The sequence below is a fragment of the Nematolebias whitei genome, chromosome 15, assembly GCF_014905685.2.
Source record: "Nematolebias whitei isolate Nwh7 chromosome 15, NemWhi1, whole genome shotgun sequence".
NCBI classification, from domain to species: domain Eukaryota; kingdom Metazoa; phylum Chordata; class Actinopteri; order Cyprinodontiformes; family Rivulidae; genus Nematolebias; species Nematolebias whitei.
Window position 1 is genome coordinate 34,619,347 of NC_056512.1, and position 27,512 is coordinate 34,646,858.

The following is a 27,512-nucleotide window of genomic DNA, read 5'->3' on the forward strand; positions in this document are numbered from 1 at the left end:
GGGTTATTGCAAACATACCCGACACCCATCAAGTAGCGAGGTTTTTCTCGTGGTAGGTGGTCAGTGCTCAGCGTGACCATCCGCCAGAAGTCGTCTTTCTCCTCTCCTCCACTCAAACCTCCAATGGCAAAACCAGGAACATCCCGCTGCGTCATTTCTACAGAAAAGGAAACATTATCTAAAGCTGCCATCAAACTGTGAGAGCTGTTCTTGCTAAAACTGAATGACATCTCTGAGCTTTATCCTTTAAAATGTTACAGGAAATATGTGAAAATGATCAACTTCCTCCTCTAATTACAACTTCTTGGCAGTCTTATTGAAACAGCTTGATACTGAAGGTGTTTGAAAGTTTACTCACTCTACATTTGCACATGATCTAATTACTGCATTAATATTAAATAATTCATATTCATAATCAGGCCCTGTGATGGACTTGCGATCCGTCCAGGGTATACCCCGCCCCTCGCACAGTGATTGATGGATATGGGCACCGGCGACCCCCGTGACCCAAAATGGAAGAAGCGGGTAAAAGATAATGGATGGATAGTCATAATCAGATATAGCAAAAGATAGGAAAATCCAGCCACTTAGCCGGTTTTAGCTCATGTTTTTACCTTTTAGACAGGCCATGCGCAGCGTTGCGTCCAGTCCTCCCTGGATTATAGCAAAAAGATTTTGTTTATCTGGATTTTTATTGGCTGCAATGCAGCGATCCAGCCAACGAATGGATCTGTGCATGGCTTCCTCCACCCGTGGTCCCTTCACAGTACTGCTGACAACATCGTCCAGCTGCATCATAATGTCTGACCCTAAATAAGAAGAAAGAAATTAGGATATGCTGTCAGTAATACATGGGGAAAATATTTTGTATTTAAGACCAATAGGTACAAAATTTACTCTCAGCTGACCTAAACTGTTCTGTATGCTGATGGATTTTTCAGGACTTAATAAGATCTCTTTGCCGTCATAAGGAGATTTGAATTTGACTCCTTCTTCTGTGACCTCTGAGAGTTCAACAAGAGACACCATCTGAAAGCCTCCACTGTCCTTAAAGAAAAGGGAAAACAACAGACAAGGGTTCAAAACAAACTTTATCCACTACCCCTTTTGACTATGAATATAAAAAACGTTTCATACAGCTCTTAGTTCTATATCTGGATTCAGGAAGTTGAAGCTGTACTCACTGTCAAAAGATTTCTCTTCCAGTTCATAAACCCGTGTAAACCATTGGCTTTCTCTATCAGATCAGGTCCCTGCAGACAGTGGGATTAACAAGAATAGACATTTAATTCAATTCAGTTTATTTATATAGCACCAATTAACAACAAAAAGTTTTTTAGGGCACTATTAAAAATAAGAACAAATCAAGTCCTAATCATAAATCCAATTACAGTCAATTAATTCCTATTGTAACACAATTAGCAAAAGTACATTTTGAATGCAAATTATTAAAAATGATCCATCTAAAAGGCCTAATCTTCATTTTGTCGCAATCCCACATCCTGAGCAGAACATTGGCGACAGTGCAAAGGAACAACTCCGTTTTAACTGGAAGAAACCCCCAGCAGAACCAGGTACAGGATGAGCAGCCATCTGCCTTGATCAAAGGGTGTACATATATTACAACAGACCTCTAACATAAACTTGGAAGTTTTCTGTAATGGGATTAACCTTCCCAGTAGGAACTCTTGTTGATTCACAGAGTTCTTACCTTGCTGCTGTATTCTCAAATATTCATTTTTCTAAAATTTTTATCTGTAATTACTATTTTATTTCATGTAACACGTTTGTGTACAAGAGATTAAGCAGGACTTAAAGTCCCACATCCTAGTGCACAAACTCTGGTTCTAAAAAGACAACATGGTAGTTTCAGTAAAATGGGATCTCATACTTCATCTACCAACAGTGACAGAAAGCAGGGTTACTTGGTATAGTGTCTCTGGCTCCAACTGTTGAGTGGTAGAAAGACAAACACAGGAGGTACTGGTCCAGATGTAGTTTCTATGGGGTTGGTTATGGCAACAATATTTATAACAGGCATGGAGAGTAGAGAGTAAAGCTAGCAGACGAGAGAGGAAAGGTGGTTGGTAAATCTGTGAGCAGTCTAAGCCTATAGCATTACAACTAAAGGATAGCTCAGGAAACCCAAACCAACCCAACCTTTACTATATGATTTATATAAAAAAGATAAATTTAAGCCCAGTCCTAAAAATAGACAGGGTGTCAGCTCCATGGAGATAAATTAGAAGTTGTTTTCACCAAAAAAGGAACCTGAACTGAATGTTCAACCTCCACCCCATTCTACTTTCTGACTCTAGGAACCACAAGTAAACCCGCAGACTGAAAGCAAAGTACTCTGTGGGAAAAGTAATTCATTTGCATGACCACAATTCAAAATCCTACATATTAAAATGCTAACAAAAATATTGGAATTGCAGTATTGCCTACCGGCCTCATGCCAAGGTGATACGTGTTTCCCAGACAAATTTGACATCCAAGACTCTCCAGTTGATCAGAAGTGATCCCCTTCAGGGTCCCTTGTGTACCAACGGGCATAAAAACGGGCGTGCTAACGGTGCAGTGCGGAAGTGTAAGATCACAGGCTCTTGCTTTGGTCACTGGACATTCAGCAACAATTTTAAGAGTAAGAGCGGAAGCTGTAGACAAAACTTTCTTTAAAGACATGGTGCTATCTAAAGTACTTCTATCTTCCCCACATTCTATGGTGGCAGCCATGTTTCAACGACTGTGTGACGTAAAGGGGCAGAAACTGACATTGACATGGACCAATCAGTGAGCAGTTCCTTGTTTAGAGTGGCGAACGTGCCTTTCAATATAACCAATAGGATCGCGCTTTGGGTGGAGTGACACCAAAATGAGCCAATAGAATGACTCTTCCGTTCACGAGAAGAAAAAAAAGGGGCGGATATTCATTCGCCGGTTTCGATCGGAAGTAGTCTGAGAAAACCGGATAACGTTTGTATAGAGGAAGTTTTGTTTTGCGAGTTTTCCGTCCGTTTCGACTGACTGGTTTAATTAATGCGCTTGAAAGAACACGAAATTATGCCACGGTAAATTGCCATTCAGATAGCTGCTGTAGTTTTCAAATTGGAAACAAACATTTGAGCTGTTTAAAGCGGCAGTAACTCGAGAGCGCCTCGCTGCTAAGCGAACGTTACCCAGCTAGTTAGCACGGTTAGCCTCCGGTTGCGTTTTGAAGGGCTCTCCGAGCTAACGAAGCCATGGGGAACCGGGGCATGGAAGATCTCATTCCCCTCATCAACAAGCTTCAAGACGCTTTCAGCTCTATTGGGCAAAGTGTTAATTTAGACCTTCCTCAGATTGCTGTGGTCGGTGGACAAAGCGCTGGAAAAAGCTCTGTCCTGGAAAATTTTGTTGGCAGGTAAGAGAATAATTAATTAAGGTTAATTGTCTGTTCGTTTTATAGTTTATATGTGTAGCTCTACATACTTCAGATGTGTATTTGAACGTTTCACGCCGGGTACTTGGACCTGACATTTGCCTTAAACTAAGCTAAGCTAACAATAAGTGTTTAAACGTACGTAACGTCAACAATTAAGTTACGCTTTTTTCGTCAACCTGATTTGTAAGGTCGCATAATAATCTATAATAACTTTAACTTTTCTTTGCCACACTTATTTTGTTCTGCTTTTATTTTGTAAACCAACTATAAATCCTTATCTTGTTTTTCCAGTGTTTTTTGTTTATTATTCCATGCCACACCCTAAACGTACTGCAAGATGTATATTTCCCAACAGTTATAACCGCTGCCGATGGGAATTTATTTTGATCATATCATAGATTGTTGTTGAAACAAATTTTACAGTAATCTAGGAAAAGTCTGTACGGGAAAGTAATGTTGATTAAAAAAAAAAAACATATTTTTTCTTTTTCTTTGTTCCTAGGATTATTTTATTTTAAGGCTGTAATTTTTTATTATTGAAAGCAGACTTTGTCTTGATTATAATGTTGACATTTCATAATCATGCAGTCATAATCAAACATTTGCAACAGATACAACTTCCTAATACTATCTTCCTCTTTTGTTTCTGTTTTTGGGTAAAGTTATGGTGAGTATAGGGAAATAAGCTCGACCTATTCTTTGTTTGAAGTGTGAAGGTTTGAAGTTGCGGCGCTTCCCAACAGCAGTGTAACTTCTGTCATCCTCAACAAGTTGGTTCTTTTGCCCTCGAACTCACATCAGTGAATGCTGATAAAGAGGATAAACAACTTTGAAGCAACTGGTTTAGCAGGTTTCCACCTCATTGAGTGACACAGCATTTAACCAACCCACTCAGCGATCTCAGTTATCCACAGTCCAGCCCGCATTGTAAAGATCTATTCTTAAGATGGCGACATGCAACTTCAGTTGTCAACACACCGAGAAGAGCACGTTTTAACTGCTCTTTGGCAAGACTGCATTTGTTTATGAGATCTCCACTTGGTGTACATGTATTCAGATGAGTAGGGTTTTGTATTTTGAGAGTACAAACATCGGCTGCAATTAATGGCAGTCACACTCTGGATGTGCTGTTCTGTTTTCTGCTGGCTTACAGGACTAATATTTGTCCATTTACTTATGGTATTCTCTGATTACTCTTTTGCATCGGCAGCCTTGTGAGAAGTATGAAAGTGGTGAGCTTGAAACTGTATCATATAGTTCAGTGCAGTTCAGTTTCAATGTTGCACCTAGCAGACAGGACGAACAATGCAAACCAGACTCATACCTTTTAAGGTGGGAACTTACTACAGACTGAAAGCACTTGGGTGTTACTGCACAGAACCATGACTACAACCACACCCATAAACCATTGTTGATCAAAGAGGGTGTTTGAACCCAGAGTAGCCAATAGCTAAAGCCTTTACCACGTGTTCTGGCATGTTTTCATGCAAAACTATTGTTTTTACAGCCTAGTAGGGTAATTCACTCGCATATTGTCTGTGGTGACAACAGACCAGGAGCACAGAGTGCTGTAACACCCAGTAATGGCTGTAAAAAGGTTTTGTCTCTGTTTACACCGGAAAGAGAACAATCCTTCGTTTGCTTTCTCAGGACAAATGTATTTCTGATATGATAGTATAAGAAAAGGTACAGTTGACACAAGAGTACAACTAGTTTTATTTTTGACTAGCCAGATGTGATGGCAATATGTTATGCATTTGGCAGATCCAATATATAGCCTTACTTTTTTAAGCAGGCAATATTCTACCATCAGCATTTCTGGTATTGCTCAGATTTATTTCATTTCCTGACAAGTAGAGAAAGTGGAAAGTACAGCTACATCTTGTTTGCTTTGTATTGATGTCTTATCATCCTATTTTAAGCCTTTGATGTCTAACTGGAACTGAAATATAAGTTATTTGGGCCTCGCTTTCCATCAGATAAGTAACTAAAACGTTTTGACCCAAAATCTAGAAAATTTTTGAATGTCAGTGCTGTTGGTTTGTGTTCTTGTTTTGATATACATGATATCAACTTAATGACATACATCATCTCAGGTCTTACTTACAAATTCTAATGGATTTTAAAATTTATTTTTATCTAGATGTAGTCATATGGTTACTTATGTAGGAACAATAATACTTTTAGGTCCTGGTTACACCCATGTCTCTATCTTTAGTTCTACTTTCTGTCTTGTAATTTTATTGTCCCAGCACAGAGTTGAGATACCATATCTGGCACTGCATGGTGGTTGGGTGGAGGGGATTGTCAAATCTAAAGCAAACACTAGAATTCAAAATAACCTTGATCTTTATAGTGTGCTGGAACAGTTTTCAGAAGTTTCATCTGTCTTTTTTCGGAGAATACTTATACCGGTCATTGGGATGCTACAGTAGTTTCATGCCACTAACAAAAATATGACAGTTTTAATACAGCACTTGTTTAATGAATTCTACCTATTCCAGGCCATTAGCAAGGGTATTTGAGGAAGAATGAGAAATGTCATTCAGTTGTGTTGCTTGTATGTGTCCCAACAGTGTGAAAGATGTATAAACAGCCAAGCGTCAGTGTTTGAAGGGATTTTTCCAGTTAGCATTTGGATTGCGGTCCTCCTTTGAGAGGCTTTGCTGCCTGGGTATGCCTCTTTGTACCCACAGTGACACACTGGGATGTGGGAATGTGGGTAGCCATAATAATATGTTCTTTGCCACACTAAGGACCCATAGAATAAGCCTCATCAAACCACAAACACATTTGTCATGTAATACAGCCTCCCTTGAGACTTTACTATGACCTCATAGTTTTACACACTGGTTCCCATGTTTGTAACACACTATAAGCTTTCTCATCCTGAAAGGAAAGGAGAATCAGCTGGGAACTATGACTCCATAGGGTTACACTGCATGTCATTAAGAGTTTGTTGGGGGCAGGCTCTCCTATTCTCTTCTGATTTTTGCTTTCTTGAAGGGAGAAAGGCTCACAGACATGCTCTTAGATTGACCATAAATAATGTATGAAATGATACACAATCTGCCGAGCCTCGTCTATCATTTAAAGCGCATCAATAATAGAATTCTGACCTCTCGCTTCTTTTTAATATGCAATTGCTTTTTATTCAATTCTGGCTATATAAACTGGATAGTTCAGTTTTGGTGTCATTTGCTTCTTTTTTTTTTTTTTTTCCACAGAGAAAACAAGTAAAAAATAAACAAGTTTTTCTTTGTTTTTTTCCTAGGTAAAGATTACTGAAGCCTTCCTTCAATGTTGTGGTTGTTTCTTTTCAAGCATTTGTTTAGTCGTTGAGGTTTGTCTACTGAAAAGCCAGTTGGTGATATGCATTTGGAGGCTGGCTTTGAATATTCATGCATTTAATGGTTTTGAACCAAAAAAGGAAGCCAGCCACTGGGGAGAAATAGCCAGTCAGCTAGAATTATTTGGGAATTGAGTTTTGAAAGAGGGAGGTCATTTTTGTGTGATTTTTTTTATTTTTTTTATACTGAATCTTCTCATTATTTGCCACATCATTTCTTTTCTGCCTTTTCTGTCTTACTGCTTGAATTGATTTCTATTATTCTCTTGAAACTCTGTTCCTCTCTTGCTCACAAACCTCACCTGTTCTGTCCCACTCTGTTCTGTCTTCCACGTGCATGCATGCTCCACATTTTGGTGTTGACATAGCTGATAGTGAACCACAGACCTGTGGATTTTTGCTGATTTATGGATTTTGTAGTGGGTGCCACCCATAATATTCCCCACAATATTTCAATATGTGGTGTTCTATGATGTGTGGTATCCTTTCTGTATGAGCAGACACATCAATTCCAGTGTGTAAAGTTAGTGAGCAAGTTGGGCACTACCTCAGGGTCTTCAGACAAATTAATCTTTGATAAAAAAGAAAGGCATTTGGGTTAGTGGCATTCTTGGATTTGCTAGAATGATGACTTATGTTGGGTAATTTCTACCAGATGTATGTTTGTAGAGCAGCAGTGCAACAAAGATTTGTTAGAGAGTGAGGAGGATAAACAGTCTGGATGTACCGTAGATGCTTCATCTTAAGGCTGACTGACAAGTTTTCTTCACTTAAAGTGGTTCCAGTGCTGACTTAGAACTTGAACGTCTTAACTGGTGCTATGACAACTAGCCAAGGACAGGTTTTATATTTCTACAGACAGATTCACCACAGAGCCACATTATTACATTATAGAATATGTATTTTCTATTACATTTTGTATCCTCCCTCTAGTGTACTTCTGTATGAACACAGTATTTGGAGATCGTTTGTCCACATAAATAACAAGATTTGTTTTGCTATCAATGCATACAGATGCTACAATACATCCTGAAACAGATGCCACAGTATATCCTGGCTATATTTTAAATGCTGCTTTAAACTGTAGACTGTACTCGTCTTTTACAGTGCCAAGTTGTATAAAATAGCATAGCAAAACAAGATTTATATTTAGAATGTTGATCATGTTAGTAAAAGTCAACAGTGTTAACAAATGGAGTCGAAAGCAGCATTTGTGAATGTTTTATATGCAGTCCATTAACCAGCATTCCTGTTTAATGTGTTCTAAGGAATGTGATTGGTTAAATGACTAACTGCAGATGAAACGTTTGTTCTCCACAATTTGACCTTCAAAAGTTATCTGCAGAGCCTATTGGACCCATTTAAGCACCTGCAGGATTTCTGAGTTGAAGATGAATGAACAGGAGTAGAGTGGAAGTGAATGCTGAAGATCTACTCTTTGTGTGGGTTGTTGAAAATATTGACTGTTGAAACTGCTCACTTTGTTTTGCTTGTCCTCTTTTGTAAGCATTTTTATTCTGTCTGGCTGTGACACATAGTATAGTTAATTAATTTGTGCCCTAAATTTAGTAACCAATATTCAGATCTTTTATTTCTTGTTGATTTAACTATCATGGCAATTTCAGTTATTATTTACATCTAAACTTCAGCGATATCTTTAGGCAGGTGGTGACACATTTTGAACCAGCTGCTTGGTTGCACCTATGACAAATAGATATCAATAATAATTATTTGCGTATTGTTGCAGCCGCTAACATTTGTGCTGGTAGCTTCCTGTCATTGAAACCTTGATACAACATTGACCACTGTTCTTTGACCCTTTTACTAAGCAGGTGAACTTTGCAAACTCATAAATTTCTTCCTTGTGGCCACAAACACATTCTGCATTTATTTGCATTAACTGTAGCTTGAGAAGAAGCACAGTGATTTAATAAAACAAACGAATAAACAAAAAAAAATCAAACATGATCAGTGCTGTATGGTCTTAAATTAGCTTAATCAAAAAAATAATTAATAATAATAATAAATTAATTTTTAGATTCTTCTTCTTTTTTTTTCTCTTTTTTTTTTTTGCAAGAATCTGTGCTGATGTTGGACAAATGTTAAATGAGAGAAAATGATTCACTTTTGAGTTGGTCTGTTGCATGAATTTTCTTTTCCCATCAATTGGTCAGAGGCCATTTTTTTATGAAATAAGTTTCTTTTTGTTGTTTTGTATGTCTGCACCATTTTTTCCTGACCTGTTTTTATGCATCATTTTTTTCCCTATTTCTTTTGTTCTGCACATTTTTGAGGTTTCTTTATTTTTATTCCTTTTTTTCTCATTTGTCTCTCTCACTCAGGGACTTTCTTCCTCGAGGATCAGGCATTGTTACTCGCAGACCTCTCATTTTGCAGCTGGTCAATAATATAGCAGGTGAGTACGCCTGTCCTGTGCTCACACATCCCAGTTTTCTTTCATCACTGCTCTGCACATGGCCTCTATCACAGAGCCTGAAGCGGCACGCTGTATGCTGGCCATCTCTTAAATTCAATTTTCTTTTTCTCTTTTCCCTGTTCGTTCTTTTCATGCCCTCTGTTTCTATTCACATCTTGTACATTCCTCTCTGCCCCTCTGTGTAGAATATGCTGAATTCCTTCACTGCAAAGGAAAGAAGTTTGTGGATTTTGATGAAGTGCGGATGGAAATTGAGGCAGAAACCGACAGAATCACAGGATCCAATAAAGGCATTTCTCCTATCCCCATTAACCTGAGGGTTTATTCGCCAAATGGTAATGGACACATCTATTTAAAATCACACTTTTCATCATAACCATTTTGCATTTGGTTAATTTTAGGACAAATTACTTAGATTATTAAGATTTATTCCAATGGTTTTTACAGTTACATTGGACCATTTTATGGTTAAAAAATAAGGCAACAAACAAACCTTCACCATTTATTTTATGAAACCAGTCGGAGACGTTTTTTCTGCCTTGATCTAATTAGTATAGTTTGTACTACAATCTGAATATGGTGAGGAGTTCTAAGCTGTGAAATACTACAGGAAACAAGATCATCGAGTAGTGTGTGATTTTGGTAAAACTTAAAACAATTTACTGGCAGGTAATGAGGTTTTCCATCCATCATTACTACGGTTCAGTCAAAAGCTAAATTCAGTTAACGATGTGACACTTTTAACAGGTAATATAAAAATGAACTAATTCATTGGAGGAAAAGGTGTCATAAAAATTTGACACAATGTGATATACTATTATAATGTGTGTGTGTGTTTCTTTGTATTTAAATGCAAAAGACATGAAAAAAAACAAACTTTTCCTAATGTTGTAACGTCTTGTTAATTGTAACCCAGTCCTGAACTTGACCCTGATCGACCTCCCGGGTATGACCAAGATTGCTGTAGGAGATCAGCCACAAGACATTGAGCATCAAATCAGAGACATGCTGCTGCAGTTCATTACCAAGGAGAGCTGTTTAATCCTGGCAGTCACTCCTGCAAATACTGACCTGGCTAACTCAGACGCTTTGAAGATTGCCAAGGAGGTTGACCCACAAGGTAAATCATCAGTCAATAGGGAGATATCAGGCCTCCAATTGTACATTATCAGTAAAATATTGACCCAATCTGATCACTATTACTTCCCATTTATTTAGCTACAGCTGTTTTGTCAACATTTTAGTCTGTAACAAATTTTTTACAGCTGCTTAGAAATGTTACACCGATAAACTTTTAAGTACCAAGCTTCTACATTTGCCAGTAAATAATTTAGGTGTTAACGTATCTTCTTTTTATTTTACTTTTTGCAGGTGTGCGTACCATTGGTGTCATAACAAAATTGGACCTAATGGATGAAGGCACTGATGCAAGGGACATCCTTGAAAATAAACTGCTGCCACTGCGAAGAGGTAGGCATTACATCACACCCAGAAACAGACGTTTATTTTACGTATCACAAGTTTTGTAATTGTGCAACGTTTTGTGTTTAGGTTTCATTGGTGTGGTGAACCGGAGTCAAAAAGATATTGATGGGAAGAAAGACATCCGCGCTGCTTTGGCTGCCGAAAGAAAGTTTTTTCTGTCACACCCAGCCTACAGACACATGGCAGACCGTATGGGCACCCCACATCTACAAAAGACACTTAACCAGGTCTGCATTCATCAGCTTTTGTTGTTAAAGGATAGTGGTTTATTTTCTTCATCGTGCCATGTCATACTTTCCTTAAATATCTTTTTTTACTTGTCAATAGCAATTGACCAATCACATCAGGGATACACTGCCTGGTCTGCGCAGCAAGCTGCAGAGTCAACTCCTCTCCCTGGAAAAAGAGGTGGAGGAGTACAAAAATTTCCGTCCAGATGACCCAACTCGCAAGACAAAGGCGTTGTTGCAGTGAGTGCATAATTTTTTTTTTTTTTTTTTGCTTTGTAGTTCCTGTTAAGTATGCCGCTTCTGAACTTGTGCAGCACATTATGCTGCAGTTAGTTTAGTTTCAGTTTCTTGCACCTTTGATTTACAGAGAAGTTATTATAGTAGTTTTACCTAAAATTAATATTTTTTTCCATGGACTTCCAAAAAATGAAATGTACTAAATAGTTATAAAGCTTGTTGAAAATGCAAACTGTAAAGATAAAGCATACAAATAATACGTTCTGTGTGGATGGAATATATCGGTACAAGCACGTTACATCTGCTCCTAATGGATTATTGAGTAGAAAGGGAAAAAAATTCACAGATCATTCATCTTTTGTGTCTAATCAGGATGGTGCAGCAGTTTGGTGTGGACTTTGAAAAATGCATTGAAGGCTCTGGGGACCAGGTGGACACTAATGAGCTGTCGGGTGGTGCCAGGATAAACCGAATCTTCCATGAACGCTTCCCTTTCGAGCTAGTCAAGGTTAACGCAGATATTTACATCCCTTTTATTGACGAGAGTTTGGATTGTTGACGTTTTGCAAAAAAATATATATACTGCGAGGTTTGTTAAAGGTTTCTGTTGTCTCCTTTGTCCCACAGATTGTATTTGATGAGAAGGAGCTAAGGAGGGAAATCAGCCACGCAATTAAAAATGTCCACGGTGTCAGGCAAGTAGCATTCAGCTAAAAAAAGTTGTCAAACGAGACACCGAATCAATGTAACAAGTTTCTGACTTTAAATACTGCTTTTTTCATCAAAGCTCTAGCTCTGCTATATACTCTTAAGATTCCAAATTGGACATCACACACTCAATATTAATTCAAACAGATGTATCTCAGTAATTTCTTCTGGTGTATGTTTTCTATTCTGCCGTCTCCTTCAGTCCTCTTAACTGCTAAACCACCCACTTCTTTTCTGTTTCTGTCTAAAGTGTTCAGTTTTTCTAAGGTGTTGCGTAATGTGTATCTTTGTTCAGTGTATTTGTATTCCTCAGGAAAATGTTCCTGTCTGTCAAATCTTATTTGTGGTACATTTATTGTTTACTGCCCATCTTTGGCACCTCATCATGCCTTTTCATCTTGATTGTCAGGGTTTTATTTTGTCATAGTTTGAAGCCTCAGATTTCTGCTGTCACTTGTTTTGTCGTTCTGGCTCATTGTCTGTATGTTTGTATTTTTTATTTTTACTCTGACCCATATGTTTTGTTAACTGTTCCATCTGTCGGCCACCGTGCCTCTGTCTTTCTGTTCATCCTCAGAACGGGACTGTTCACTCCTGACCTGGCGTTTGAGGTCATCGTGAAAAAGCAGATTGTTAAGCTGAAAACGCCCTGTCTCAAATGTATCGATCTGGTCATTCAGGAGCTCATCAACACAGTCAGGCAGTGCACCAACAAGGTACTGCAAGTGTCCAGCATCTCCCGACTCGGCCGAGACACAAGCTGTAGGCAAACATGGGTTTGGCAAAGGGTACGCTGTCACAGAACATTAGCAGCGGGTTGTCCTGTAACATCTGTGAAAGTCAGATTTTGTGTTTAGAAAAGGAGAAGTTCTGTGTGGTTTGCTCTCTGCCCAGCCCAGCCCCACGAGCTCTGTGTGCAGGCAGCGCTGTCGTGTTGTGGAGTGTTGTGACGGGTGACGTGTTGTCGTGGATAAGAGGTGTTTTATTGGTTGAGCATCTCTGGTTTCTTCTGGACATGCTGCAGGTTTCACAACTCAATACATTAAACCATCTAAACTAGCCATCATAACCAGAGGGTGCTGTAAGCTATATGTTGTCTTTAAGTTGTAGGTCTCTACCATTTTGACCAATTATAGGAGGAGATGGTTTGCCAGAAAAGAGAAAGTGAAAACCCTGTGGCTTGTCCTCCTCTGATTTGACTGTCTTCAATTAAAAATGACTAACACAACAAACTCTCTTTCTCTTTTTATTTCCTCCTTCTTCTTCCTTCCCGTTTTCCAAATTTCTCTTTCCCTTATTCATACCTGTTTGTTTCTGTACACCCCACAACAAAATGCAAACTGATCCCATGACCTTCCAGGACGGGGCTCTTCACCCCTGACCTGGCTTTTGAGGCGATTGTCAAAAAGCAGATCCTCAAACTCAAAGAGCCCAGCCTCAAATGTGTGGATCTTGTGGTGTCTGAACTCACGGCAGTCACCATGAAGTGTACCATCAAGGTAACTGGGGACATTCGTGTTGAATTGTTGTCGCTCATAACAAGGAAATCCTTTTCATTATTATTGTATATTGCTGCCATTCAGGAACAATTACTCCTCAGCACAGTCACCCCCAAGCTTCATTTGCCCATCTGTTATCATTGCCCCTGAAGTGTTATGTCCTGTCCCCATTTTAATCACTCCATAAAATTTTAAGCACGGCTTAAAATTTCAATGACCATCTCCCACATAGTTTGACCTCAGCATTGATTGGTGTTTATTCTTCCCCTCCCCCATGCTTCTTACTCTTTCCCTTCCTGCCTGAGAGCTAACCTGGTCTGTGAGCAGAGCTGAGTCTGGCTATGCACTTTCACTGACCCAGAGTAAAAAGACATGCTGTTATCAGCTGAACTGACAAAACTGATGTGAGGGATTGTTCAGAGATGATGCTAGCAACTCATGGTCTCTGTGGGCACAAAGACGTCTTGTGCTTCCAGAAAAGCAGTACTCCACTACCATCTTGTGGACAAAAGGGAGCACTGCAAGCAAGAAATGCCAAATACCCAGCAAACCGTTATCTTTGCTGCCTGCTTCACACTTGTAAATGGTAAATGGACTGTACTTATATAGCGCCTTTCTATCTTTTTTCAAGATACTCCAAGTGCTTTACACTACAATCTGTGTCCTCATTTACCCATTCATACAGCACTCTACTAGATCTCTACAAAGCTAATTGAACAAATCATTCTAAAGAGACTAATCAGTGCTTTATCACATTCAAACACCGATGGGACACACATCGGAGACTCTGAGGGGTTCAGTGTCTTGCCCAGGGACACTTCGGTATGTGACTGCTGGTGGATTCGAACCCCCAACTCTTGCATTGGAGGACGACTGCTCTAACCACTCAGCCACAGCCACCCCTCGTCTGTCCTCTCCCATCCTGTCATCACTAACATTAACTATTTTCTAACTTTACTGTCAGCTAGGGATGACTGTTTGAAATCTATTGGCATGTCTTAAATGTTTATGCTCTTCTATATTCCTGTCTAAATATTTTTTAGATTTTTTTTAAACAGTCATCCCTGACTGACAGTACGTGTCTCAACGCATCGTCTGTGTGTTAAAAATCTGTGTTCAGTAGTGTTTGCCTGAAAATGTGTGGCACTTAAATGTCACTTGACATTTTGTTTACTCTTTTCTTTGTTTCCTACTTATTTTCACTTCTCACTCCTGTTTTTCTCTGATATTTTGGTAAGTCTTATTATGCTAAAGCTCTCGTGTAAGTGCTTGTGTGTGTGTGTGTGCATTTCTATGTGTAATGCTGCAGTTACATGTATTGTTGCCTTGCAGCTCAATTCCTACCCCAGACTGAGAGAGGAAACTGAAAGGATTGTCACCACCCATGTCAGAGAAAGAGAAGGGAAGACGAAAGATCAGGTTTGTTGCTAGGATATTAATTTAATAATTTGATGGTTAATACAAGTAAAGCTTCTTTTATTAAGCTAAAAGGTTTGAGCCCTAGGTCTGTGACATTTCCACCAGTAGTCTAAGGTTCAGGGCAGTAGCAAAATAATTATTTTGTTGTGTTGCTTTACTGTTGCTCAGACAGCAGCTTTGAACTAAACCAGAAAGTGTGTTTTTAGTGTCGACTCCAAAATCGCTTGTATTACAGATTTCTGACAGTTTTTGTATTTTCGTTTGTGCTTTGTCGTAATGCGTGTGAAATGATCAGATTAACATTTAATAGCTTTAAAGCAATACTTTTTTTAAACACATTTCAATTTTTTTCACCTACGTTATTATTTTGAGTGTTATTTTGTTTTATAAAACAGCTTTAAAATATATATTCTCATTCCTTGAACAACTGGCTTGACCACAGTAGCTTGCAGTGTGACTTTTGTTTCCTGAGCTGATTGAAGCTGCGAGAAAGGTGTTAGATGTTGTTTAAGATAAATATGTTACAATGTGAAGTTACCAGAATTTAAGAAGTATAGATGAGATAAAATTTGAGCTATTCCCCAACGGTTCCAGATCATTTCAAAAGTACTGTTTTCTGTTGTAAGGTGTCCTCATCTGCATTTGTATAAGTTTGCCATCATTTTTAATCACTTATGCACTACTTTTGCATTTATCTAGTGAATAACACTTCGAGCTCTTAAAGACTTTTCCACTGAAGGCCAGCAGTGTTGCGTGTGTCAGTGCTTTTTAAATTCAGCTGTTGACGTCATCTTTCATACCAGCAGAGAACCTTTTAAAATATAACATTATTTTTCTTTTGTTCAGATTGATTCCAGGCCTTTTTTTTAACCTTGTAATAAATAACGCAACTGAAGTTGAGTCGAGCATTAAAGTTTCTTTGCAATGCGCCTAAATTATTTAAAAATATTTTTCTCCGTTTATTGAATAGACTCAGTCAAACACAGTTTTGGAAAGTGAAATTTAAATGAGGCAAAACATAAATTATATAATTTTTTTTTAGAGTCTTACCTGCTTGCTTGAGATAAATGCATGATCTCAAAGTATGCAGCAAACATTTCTATCTTCCTGCTTTAGTTTCTGAATTCTTTAGGCTCTTGGATATAATCAGAGCTATATGTTAGCAGTTTTTGTTTTTTTATAGATTTGTCTGTAGCATTTTACATCGGGAATGACTTGTAATTTAAGTAGAGTACTATTATTGAGGAACTTAATAAATTATAGGTTTTATAAAATTAAACTTTCAAGTAAAAATCTTTTAGCTCTAAGTGCTTCAACATGCAGCCAGTATCGCCCTGTACATCTATTGGCATCGCTTTGTCTGGATTTTAACAAGTAATATCAGATGTGAGATTTGTCACTTTATTTGTGCCCTCTGAAAGTATCTTTTAATCACATCGTACCCATCTTAATCACGTTTTCTGCTAAGGTTCTGCTCCTGATTGACACCGAGCTGTCCTACATCAACACCAACCACGAGGACTTCATAGGTTTTGCAAAGTAGGTATCGTTCCTTCGTCCAGTATTTAGCTTGTTGCCATGACCCCAGTTACAGCTCAGTAGGTTTGTGCTACCGTTCATCTGCATTTGTGGCTTTATAGATCTAAAAGAGACTTCTTTCAGAAACTGGAATAATGCTTTGCTTCTTCCAAAGTGTTCCCTATAATTATACATGTTGCAAACCTGCAGTGTGTTGTGCAGTGTTGTGTGTGTGTCTCCCTTTTGTGGAGGCGAATCCCACAATCATCAAGTTCACACTGTCCATCCATCCATTATCTTTACCCGCTTCCTCCTTTTCATGTCGTGGGGGTCATTGGTGCCCATGTCCAGCCATCATTGTGCGAGATGAACATTTATTTTCTCCTGCATGAAGCAATGAAGCTCCTCCAAACGAAAGCAGCCAGACATGCTTGGTTGCTTGACTAAAAGACGTTCCCCTGTTGATGCAGACTGTTGCTAAAGCACATGCTTATTGTACCAACAACAAAATGAGCTCATGTTTTAATCTGTGGCTGCTTTGCTCTGGAAACCTATTTGCACACAGCAAAGCGTTCATCTTTTTTCTAGTATATCTCAAAGTAATCTAGAGTTTGCGGGTGGTTTCATGCACTCCCTGTTGTTGCAGTTACCGTAAACTGTATTTTAATGAAACTCCTTTCTGGTGTGGATTTTGGTATCGACTGAATAACAAACCAAGCCCTTGTATGAGCATGTGTCAGGGTTTATGTCTTGCCTCTGCATGGCAAGTGGATTGACATAACAATTCACAGATCAGCCAGGGCTCTTAATGGTTCTCATGACGTCACTTTCAGTCTTGACTACAGAAGGCTGGATGATGGTAGCTCCCCAGGCTACGGCAACAACAGGTGGGCAGAAAAAAAAAGGGTTTTATGTCTGAGACTGCTCAAATCATGACAATGTTTCAAAACTTACTGTAATGTTCACATACTTTTGTTTTGGTGTATTAAATGAAACCTTCAAACAGTCAAATAAGTTTTTTCTAAGACTAATTATTGGGAATAGAAAGTAAATAGAGTAATAAAACAACAACAATTGTAATTTTAAGTGTTGAATGTTTTTTTAGGTTGTGGTTGGTGTGGAATCGTATTAATTCATTTTCTGTTCATCTTTGTGTAATGACAGTGCCCAGCAGAGAAATATTGCTGCAAACAAGAAGAGGGCCATCCCCAACCAGGTATGTTTTATAACTCGGTTCTGGCCTTCTCACAGGTAGTTTAATCACCTTTTACTGATTATTAGACTAATAATCAAACCTGTGGACATACTTCAGCCAATATTCTATTTCTTCCTCTTGGTAATAGTATTTTCCATTACATCACCTTAACTATTAAACGCACCCAGTCTGTCCTTTGTGATTCTTCTATTTATCTGTCAGATTTTTCTCGGTGTTGTTTTAAAGCTGGTACTTCCCCTTTCTGTTTGTTCATGTTGATATTTAGCCCATTGTTGAATTTGAATGAGTTTTAAAGCCCCTAAACATATCCTACATGATATGTGTACAGTTATTAATACATCTAATTACTTAATAGTTTCAATAGGAGGAGAGATACTTTAGTGATTTGAAGGAAGACCCCCTATCCCTGCCTTTTAAACAAGCACTTGTCTTCATGGCTGTTGTTTGCATGTTACTCGAGCATGCTGTTTTAAAGCACAAAATCAATCGCCAAATTTATGTTGATTGTTGTGCCTTCCCATTAACTCACAAGCATTTTTAAATTTGAATTTAGAATATGCATGGATATTGCACCAATCAACCAAACACAAAATGTGACTTAACCAGATTGTAATGTACATGAAATAATTTTAATTGCATGTAACTCTTGCTCTGTCTCTCTGTATCTCTCTCCTCTTTTCATCCGTCTCTTGTTGCCTCATGAATTTCCTCTTTCCTCTTTTTGCTCCTTCAAATTTCTTTCTTAAATCCCTTATTTTCTACCCTTTTTCTATTTTTCTTTTCCATTCCTACGTAATTGTTTCTTTCCCTTATCAACCTCAACTTTCACCCCTTACCTTTTTTCTTTCTTCTCTGTTCAACTCTACTTTCTTGCTTTTTCATTTATTTTGGCTTTGAATTCATGCTCCCCCTTTGCTTTAACTCCACTTCCCTTCCCATTACTGCAGGGTGAGATTCTGGTAAGTACCCCACAGATTTAACCTACACCCTGCCAGCGGCAGCAGAGGTAGGCCATGCAGAAGAACTGAGGCTGTATTAATAAAGGTTAGCCTTTATAGTTCTGGTGTCGAGATTAAATGCTCTGAGATACCTGATTGATGGCAGGCTCCTGTATTTATGCAAGGTGATACATTCACCTTAATGAGTTGTTTTACCCCTCTGCAGCTTGGCGAGCTTGTGGAGATCCAAGAGGAAAAGGTAGAGTCTCCGGACTTACCAAATCTGTATCAGTTATAATTCAAGCATCAGTGCACAGTTTCCAGTAATTTTAAGTGTCTCCACACTTAACACTCAGCAATTTGTAATTGTTTTAATGAGGCCGTAATTGCCAGTAATTCTACTAACATTTTCCACTATATTTTAGAGAATTTTGCCAGCAAAGAGGAGCAGAAAAATAAAATGAGAAACTCTCCCACCAGTGACAGTGGAGGTGTCAGTTCTCCTGTCATTTGGTTTGTACCTCTGCTGCTGCCTCATGCACGGTGATGCAAATGTTTTCTTCGTGAGAATCGTCCTAAATGTCACTGAGGGCAAAATGGGGAAGGTTGGAGCAATCAAATTAGCAACATGCAACAGTATTTATTTATTTTTTTAAATGTGCATGAATGTTGAAAATTTTATTGATGCTGAAAAAAATATTACTAAAAAAAAAAATCAAATTTTAACTATCTTAATCTAATGAAAGTTGTCCGAATTTTCCATCATATGTTTTGATGTTTATTTGATTCGCCTCCTCACTCCATCCACCATGAATCATTCTAACACCAACCATTTAGAGCTTATTTCAAATTGTCTTTAACCCAATGACTGGTCATGCCTTTGAGATAAATTACAGCGCTTGAAACCAAATTCCTTTTCAACATTTATTCAGTGTTCCTAATATCTGTCGAGGCAAATTTATATAATCAAACTTCTCTACAATCAAAAGAAGTGTCTTTCTTTGTGTTGATCTTCAGTGTGATCTAACAACATCTATTATCTAACAAATATTGAGACAATATTTTAACGTTTGCTGCTTGCTAGAAGAAACAAGCATCTCGTCTGACACTCAGTCTTATAATAAAGCTTATAATACACTCAGTCTTATAAATGCAGCAGAAGAAGAACCAGCTTTTATTTGAGGATTTAAAGTTTTTGTTTCTGAACGCTCAAGTCCTTTACTTGCCAGAGCAAACTACCAAGAAATCTGTGTTCTTGTCTGCTCTCCCATGTTGATATTGGCACTTTTTTACTAAGAAACTATTCCTCCCCCCACCCCCTATCCCCACTCTTCACCCCATCCATCTTGCTCATGCATAGAGGGAAATTGTAAAAAAAAAAAAATATATATATATCTGCTGCAGGGTTTGAAATTTACTTAACACATACCGTAATTCAGTTTTTGTGTCATTATAGTATTTTTTTACATTATACTTGAAATGCATGGGAGTCTTGAGCAAGAAAATATTGAGGAGGTAGTAACAAAGGACTCTACAACTGCAAAGGACATGTTCCCCACAGTGGCCGATTCAACTCGGATATAGTTTGTCCACCTCTGGTGCTCGCATGTATTTAGATTTGTGTCCGTATGTAAAACAAACACTGTCAGACCTATTGTTTCAGCGTTTAATCCATTCCATTTTTAACTTTTTGCAGTGCTGTAGCTTATATGTTATATAATCTTGGCTTTAACGCTTGTATATCTGACTCCAGCTAATCACATTTAACCTTCTGACACGCCACCGTCGACTCTTTGTTTTTGTCACTGTGTTGGGGCAAACGAGCCCTGGACAGCATCTCATACTGTTTGTAGGTTTAATGAATTATTTGTTGTTAAATAAAATGTGACCATTTCTTCATTTGTTTTTATCACCTCTTGAAAACGTTCATCTAATCTGATTCTTTAGTTAAATTTAACCTTGTTACAGAGTACAGTTGTGGCCAAAGGTTTTGAGAATGAAACAGATGCTATTTGTCACAAAGTTTGATGCTACAGTGTGTTTAGTTCTTTTTATCCAATGTTTCTATGGCATATCAAAATCTGCATTCTGGAGTATTGGCAAAATATCACCATAAAAACTGTCAACAAACTATGTGACAATTTATATTTGTCATTTTCAAAACCTTTTGTCATGACTTTCTTAAACTATGCATGTTGTCACTCTTTACTTAGTTTAACCTTAGTCTGGGCTTCCGTCATGTTGGACCTTAAATAATTGTAAACTCACAGATATATGGTAAATTATGTAACATTGAAGTTATAAAGTAAACTATATTCTTTCAGGTAAGTAGGGTAAGACTTTGTCTGTGTCTGTCAAATCCTGGAATCAATAAAACAATTCCTATAGTGAACCCTTTTAATATTTCCACAGTGCATGTGCCTAATTGTTAATATTTCCTATCCCCCTGCAATCCTGGTCTTTTCCACACATTATCCTCACTGCATAGGTAATCAGGAAAGGCTGGCTAACGCTCCATCTCGGCATCATGAAGGGAGGCTCCAAAGACTTCTGGTTTGTCCTGACGGCTGAATCTCTGTCCTGGTACAAAGATGAGGAGGTGAGAAGAATTTCTGTTTCACAAGTTTGTATTTGTCATGAAATAGTTAGATATACCTGGCTGAAACAAGACGATGACGTCACGACGGGAATAAATTAAAAAACGGGTTTAAAAATAGTTTGTAATACAGTTGATGTATCCTAAAAATGAGGTTTGGTGCCATTTGCATCAGGCAGGACGTGTGCATCCCAGCCTAACCTAACCAATGTGCAGACTACTGTTCAGCTGTAGCTTTAGGAACAGGTAGTCTGAACACTGGGCAGGCTGGGTGGGGGTGAGAAGGACTCTGAGAGGAAGGACCCGGAGGTCATCGAGTCTGCAGGTCGCTACCCTAGGACAGTAGGACAGAGGACACACAGTGTAAATATTACCTCATTGAAACAAATAAATGCATGGGAAAAAAAAAACTTGTACATAACAGCTTAATCAATAATTGTACAACTCAACAACACGTCTTATTTTTGTAAATGAACAATCTATAATAAAGCATAGTTATAAAATTTAAAATGTGATGTTAATTTCACTGAAAATAACTCCTGAAAATGTATCTTTGCTAAAAAAGTTTTACAACAAGCATCATGTTAGTGCAATGATGGGTCAAGTCACAAAAAATAAAAAAGAATTTAAGTCCAACCACAGCTTAACTGTATTACTTTTACTTGAGTATCGTAAGAGCAGAAATGCAAAATTATTATATCCACCTTACTCACCAGTTACTTCTTTTCATCAGCTTCTTCTGTTCTCCCATCAAAAAAAAAGAAACTTAGAAATCGTTACTGCGAATCAAAAGAAAAAAAACAGAGCAGTCAGTTTCCCATAAGTACCAAATAAAATGATTTTTACGCAGGCCTGCCTTTTGAGAGAAAGCAAAGGCAAAGAAAGAACGTGATACGATAGCGTAGGAAAACTGACGTGGCAAGGCGAGTTGAAATGTTCCAGCCAGGGTCTGACTTTGGAATTTGCAGGAAATCGTACTGGGTTACGGGCGCCTAAAGGGAGGGGGGAATTGTGTGTACAAGTGTGCATGTGTGCCGACTCTTGTCCACACAAATCTCACTGGGTGTTTAGGAAGTTGAGCATAACTTTACAAGTGTATGTATGTACGCACTCGGTGTTCATTTTATGTGCCACGTTCTTCCAGGGACGTGTTTGTCTCTGCACATGCAGTTAAAGATTTACTTCTTTGTGTACGTGGATGAGAGGTTTTGTTCGGGGATTGTGTGGCGCTGTGAGTGATGTAACTGTTGGGCCTGAGCCACTCTTAGTGCAGATGTAAATGCTTCCAGATGTCTCAGCTCAACAGTGAAAGCTGGCACCCCACCCCCCTAGAACTCCCTCGGGCTCCTCCTTTTCTTCCTTTCCTCCTCCTCGCCTTCATCATGCGTTTCTCAGTGTGCTAGCCTGGTGGTCATCCAAACAGAGGAAATACATTCTTTCACGTTTGCTCATTAATGACTATAAGTTCTTGTTTTTTTCATCTAATTTTACTATCGGTCTGAGTATTCAGTAGTTTAAAGACTTCCTCTTTATAAAAGGTTTTGATTTTTGTGGAAATTAGTGTAATTTAAGTGACAGAATCTGTCTGATAAAAAACAAACAAAAAAACAAGCAACACATTCAATCATACTATATCCCTATTTAACTTTTTTAATTTTAAGTCTTGTGTATAAAGATCATAGTTCGACAACATTAGATGGTCTTTGATAGGTTTTAAAATTAGGTTGATGCAATCTCAGATGAACATGTGTCATTAATAAAACTTAAAGTTCAGGTCAAAATCTGTGTTTAACTTGAGTTTAACTTGTTAAGGCATTAATATAAAAACACCAAGCAAATGAGAAATTTATAAAACCCTTTTTTACAACAACAACAAAATCCCATCAAAGTTACTTCAATGTATGCATGTCCTTTTTTATGCAGCTGAATACTTTTAAGTAGGGATTCTCAAATTTTTTGGGTTCAGGGACCCCTTACAGGGGAAAAAAAGTTTCAGGGTATTTATACATTTTATTTAAATGGTTTGTGTACGATTTGTCTTTTTATTTTTACTTTTTTTTTTGTCTTATTCAAGGAAAAAGAAAAGAAGTATATGCTGCCTCTGGACAACCTGAAGATCAGAGATGTAGAGAAAAGCTTCATGTCCACAAAGCACATATTTGCAATCTTCAATATTGAACAGAGGTCAGGGTTATGTTGTTTGCTAGACACATTTGTTGACCTGTATCGCCTGGTATTGATTTTTGTCTGCATGCATGTTCTTATAGTGGAGAAAGCTTAAAATCACCAAACACCACCCCCTCCTTTCCTTTGTTTATCTGTGCAGAAATGTGTACAAGGATTTTCGCCAAATAGAACTGGCCTGTGATTCTCAGGAGGATGTAGACAGCTGGAAAGCCTCCTTCCTCAGGGCAGGGGTTTATCCTGAGAAGGACCAGGTATGAATAACAAATGACCAGCCTTGCAGACTATACAAGCTAGTGTGTGATTCAATTTTTCATTGAAACATTTATTTTTACCACATGATAAAGGCAAGAAAAAAATGTAATTAATTTGTCATTGTTTTGTGTGTGTGTCACATAATCAGTCGTGTGCATAGAAATGATTTCCTTTATGTTGGAATTGAGTAACAAGGCAGCAAATATGAAAAAAAAAAAACCATTTCAACAGGTGTTTGTGGTTCATTTAAGACAAAAGGTATAAAACTGCTTAAACGTGTTTCACAAAGGTTTGTGGGATAAAAAGGACTTTAATTAGTCTGTTGACCTAATTCTTCTTCTGCAAATAGACACTGTGGAGAAGCATGTGTGGTATTCAGCATTTATTCGTCCTGTTTGTTTGTTTGTTTGTTTGTTTGTTACTAAGGTGGAGAATGAAGAGCCTACTCCTGCAGACACATTCTCCATGGATCCTCAGTTGGAGCGACAGGTGGAAACCATCCGCAACCTGGTGGATTCATACATCGGCATCATCAACAAAACCATCAGAGACCTTTTGCCCAAAACAATCATGCATCTCATGATCAACAATGTGAGTCGAGCAGCTGCCGCACCAGAAGGAAGTCATGACGCCTGCCCCCTCCCCCCGAAGTAGTTCATGCTGTTCATAGAAGGTTATAAGTAGAAGATTTATTCTAAACCTACAGTAATCGTAAATGTGTGTGAGAGAAGAGCTGTTTGAAAAAGTAGGTGGATAAACAACTGTTCTTAAAAAAAGACGTTGATCACATCCATTTATTTTTACATGAACTAATATCCACACTTAGCTGAGTAACATGAAAAATACAGAAAAAAAACCCAAAATGTTCCTCTGACAGTTTTCCATCACGGTTTTGATTTGATCTCACTTTGTCTGCTCTGGAGAGGTACAGAAAACAGTACACAGACACCCCCTGTGTAAAATTGGACAAATACAAACTCTGAAAAATTGTTCAACCATCAGAACATAAAGATGGAGACAGTGTCTGTGTTGTGAATGTACTAAAGCATCACTGTGCACAGTATTTTGTTCACTTTGTACTGTGCATCACAGCAGAACAGGTTGAGTACATCTGCTCAGAATACACACATTCTAAATACTGACAGTTCAAACACTTAGATAATAATGTCTATTTTTCTACATGAGTCTTATTGCAAGTCTGCATTGTGCTCATACTACGTTAACTATAAATCTATATGCACTGCTGTATCATTCTTGCTGTAAATATAACATTATTTTGTTATGTAGCAGCCTCTGGTGCTAAAACAAGCGAATCTAAGGGGTGTTGTCAGAAACAGGAGTTCGTTAATTATCATAATTTCCATCATACACGTCGCACCACCGTATAAGTCGCATCAGTCCAAAAATGTCTAATAAAGTGGAAAAAAAACATAAATATGTCCCTTCGCCCCATAAGTCGCATCTGTTATGCGTCACCTTTGACAAACCGGAAACGTGGGCTGGTGTTGTGCCAAAAATTGATTGGCTACCAAATGGCGACTGCGGGAGAGTGCACGAGAGGACTTTAACAAGAATTTAACAAGATTAACACTTAAAAACAATTATTTGTTTGCTCAAAATTATAGCAAAGGTGTGTCTCAGTTGAACTTTTTCTTAATAAATGCACTTTAATGGTCCAATCAGCTGCATTTCAAAACCCGATTTGCTACTGCGGGAGCACGCAGAGGGAGGACTCGCTGTGCATTTCTTTGAAATTTAACAAGATAACCACCTAAAAACTATTATTTATTTGCTCGAAATTATAGTAAAGGTGTGTCTCACTTTAACTTTTCCTTAATAAATGCACTTTAATGGTCACATCAGCTGCATTTCACCTGGGCGACGTGGTGAAATGCAGCTGATTTGATGTTTGCTCCAGGAATTCCAGAGCGAGACAAGTGGCTTTGTATGGCAAGCCAAGTGTCTCATTAATAGCCACTTTTACCTATTATTGAGACACTTTGCTTGCCATATTACTCCACACCAGGGCCCTCTAGCGGCTGAAAATGTTAGTGTTCAATATTTTCCATGTCAGAACGAATGAAATCGTCAGATCTCAGCCAAAAATTGGTTATAAATATAGGAAAAAACATAAATAAGTCACTTCGCTGTACAAGTCACAGGACTTGCAAATTTATGCAAAAAAGTGCGACTTATCCAGCGAAAAATACGGGAGTCACTTGAGACTGACCCCAAAACCGAGTCCATCTTAATAGGACCCTAATAGTAAAATTCCCAAAATTACATCAGAAATAAGTATTAAGCATGATTTCAAAACCGTTTTCTTTTTTGTATTTAATTTGTTTATTCATGGCAGCTCAATGGTTTAGACTTGATGTACATTTTGCCTTTTTGAAAAGTATAAAACTTACAGGCTGCTTTGATTAACACAGATGCTGTTCTCAGGCACTCACCCAGATTCATCTGTTGTAGATCCAATAGATCTGTCATATTAGCTTCTTCCATCTTTTACAAATAGTTTATGAGCAAAACAACAAATTTGAGCTAAAACATTAAAGGTGCAGACGCTAATGCACTAAAGAGCTTTAACCTACTGTTATCATTTGTGATTCTGTCTAGCAGCAGTGAGGTTGGTGTTGTATTTCATGTTGACACTAGGCTGTAAAGTTAAAGGCGGTAATAAAAACATTATATATGAGGCTCATAGTGACTTGTCAGAAATCCTTTTTTTAAAACTTTATTGTTCCGTTAGGCTCACATGATGTCACTGCAGTTTGGCAGCCACTATTTACTCGTGCACATAAACACACATTTTTTTAAAACTTACACTAAGATCTACAAAGCAACTTAATCGTATGCCTTAAAGCTAAAGTGTTTTTTTTTTTTTTTTTGTACAGTCAAAGGATTTCATTCATTCGGAGCTGCTGGCTTATCTTTATTCGTCTGGGGACCAGAACAGCCTTATGGAGGAGTCGGCTGACCAGGCCCAGCGTAGAGATGAAATGTTGCGGATGTATCATGCACTAAAGGAAGCGCTGAACATTATTGGTGACATCAGCACCAACACAATCTCCACCCCAGTTCCACCACCTGTAAATGATACCTGGATCCAGGAAACCAGGTAAGAGAGAAATAAGTTATGTATTTATGACTTTTATTCTGGTGAGAGGTCACAAATAAGCAGTTATATATAAAAATAAACAAATAAACTGGAACGTGTGTCCAGTTTTTCATAAGTTTAACCTGTCATGTCATTAATTGTATAATATTTGTCCTTCAGTCCAACCTCTCAGCGCAGACCACTTTCTTCAGCAACCCAACCTCCCAGTCGTCCACCTGCTGTTAGGGGTTCAACACCAGGGCCACCCATGAACCCCACTCCGGCCTTTGGAGTGCCACTCAATCCCTCTCCAGCATTTGGTGCACCCCCTATCCCCTCTCGGCCCGCCCCACCTGTCAACACCTTCAACAGCAGCATGGATCCCTTCAGCGCGCCTCCACAGATCCCCTCCCGACCAGCTCGCGTCCCACCCGGTGTGCCCAGGTATGACTTCCTTCTATAACATGATGAGCAGCACCTTTATACATATTTATATTTCATGTAAATGTGTTTCACAGTAATTTAAATCCCACCATCTCATCATCCTTTTTGTCAAAAATTGGAAGCGTTTTATTTATTTCCTCAACATTTCCACCACACTGATGGCATTTTTTTTAAAGCTCCTTTTCTTTAAATTCTTGTTTTTTTTTTTCTCACGCCCGACTCTGCCTCCTATATTTTCTCTCATCGGGTTATTGCTGTCTTTTTGTGAGCACGTCTCACCCCTTGTTCTGTATCTTCTCTCCTCATTGCAGCCGAAGACCCCCTGGTGCTCCGTCTCACCGGCCCACCATTATACGTCCTGCAGAGCCTTCCCTGCTAGACTAGACCTGTGGCCAAGCCCACCTAAGCATGTTTGTGTGCAGATGTGTGTATCCGCACACTGTTGGCCGGGGACAGGGTGTGGCTCAAGGGGA

At 38.4% G+C, this 27,512-nt stretch overlaps 2 protein-coding genes across 3 annotated transcripts in view; one reads left to right on the top strand and one right to left on the bottom strand.

The window, feature by feature from the left end:
• qtrt1 (queuine tRNA-ribosyltransferase 1) overlaps positions 1-2,738 on the bottom strand; it is a 4,722-nt gene extending 1,984 nt beyond the window's left edge. The window contains exons 1-5 of the mRNA XM_037689066.1: positions 2,449-2,738; positions 1,185-1,253; positions 909-1,047; positions 615-809; positions 19-157 (exon numbers count right to left, since the gene is read on the bottom strand). Of these exons, the coding sequence (XP_037544994.1) occupies positions 19-157; positions 615-809; positions 909-1,047; positions 1,185-1,253; positions 2,449-2,736 (830 nt within the window). The 5' untranslated portion in view covers positions 2,737-2,738. The remainder of the gene's footprint in view (positions 1-18; positions 158-614; positions 810-908; positions 1,048-1,184; positions 1,254-2,448) is intronic.
• Positions 2,739-3,242: 504 nt separating this feature from the next.
• On the top strand, positions 3,243-27,512 carry dnm2a (dynamin 2a). Of its 2 annotated transcripts, none has more exons than XM_037689055.1 (21): positions 3,243-3,403; positions 9,116-9,189; positions 9,396-9,545; positions 10,127-10,330; positions 10,582-10,680; positions 10,762-10,922; positions 11,023-11,165; positions 11,535-11,670; positions 11,790-11,857; positions 13,231-13,369; positions 14,702-14,788; positions 16,257-16,327; positions 17,471-17,522; positions 18,470-18,481; positions 20,949-21,059; positions 23,131-23,240; positions 23,383-23,494; positions 23,922-24,086; positions 26,393-26,616; positions 26,776-27,039; positions 27,351-27,512. In XM_037689055.1, exons 1-21 carry the CDS (start codon positions 3,243-3,245, stop codon positions 27,421-27,423), a joined length of 2,616 nt encoding a protein of 871 aa, XP_037544983.1. In that variant the 3' UTR covers positions 27,424-27,512. The 2 variants fall into 2 exon arrangements, with proteins under 2 accessions (XP_037544983.1, XP_037544982.1); XM_037689054.1 differs by lacking the exon at positions 13,231-13,369 and adding an exon at positions 12,448-12,586 and having other exon boundaries at positions 27,351-27,506.

What these genes read in the sequence shown, in the direction of transcription:
- dnm2a (XM_037689055.1), top strand. Translation starts at nt 3,243, where the DNA reads ATGGGGAACCGGGGCATGGAAGATCTCATTCCCCTCATCAACAAGCTT. An exon ending in CTGGAAAATTTTGTTGGCAG is followed by an intron (nt 3,404 to 9,115) that starts GTAAGAGAATAA and finishes TCTCTCACTCAG; the next exon opens with GGACTTTCTTCCTCGAGGAT. An exon ending in CCTGGTACAAAGATGAGGAG is followed by an intron (nt 21,060 to 23,130) that starts GTGAGAAGAATT and finishes GTCTTATTCAAG; the next exon opens with GAAAAAGAAAAGAAGTATAT.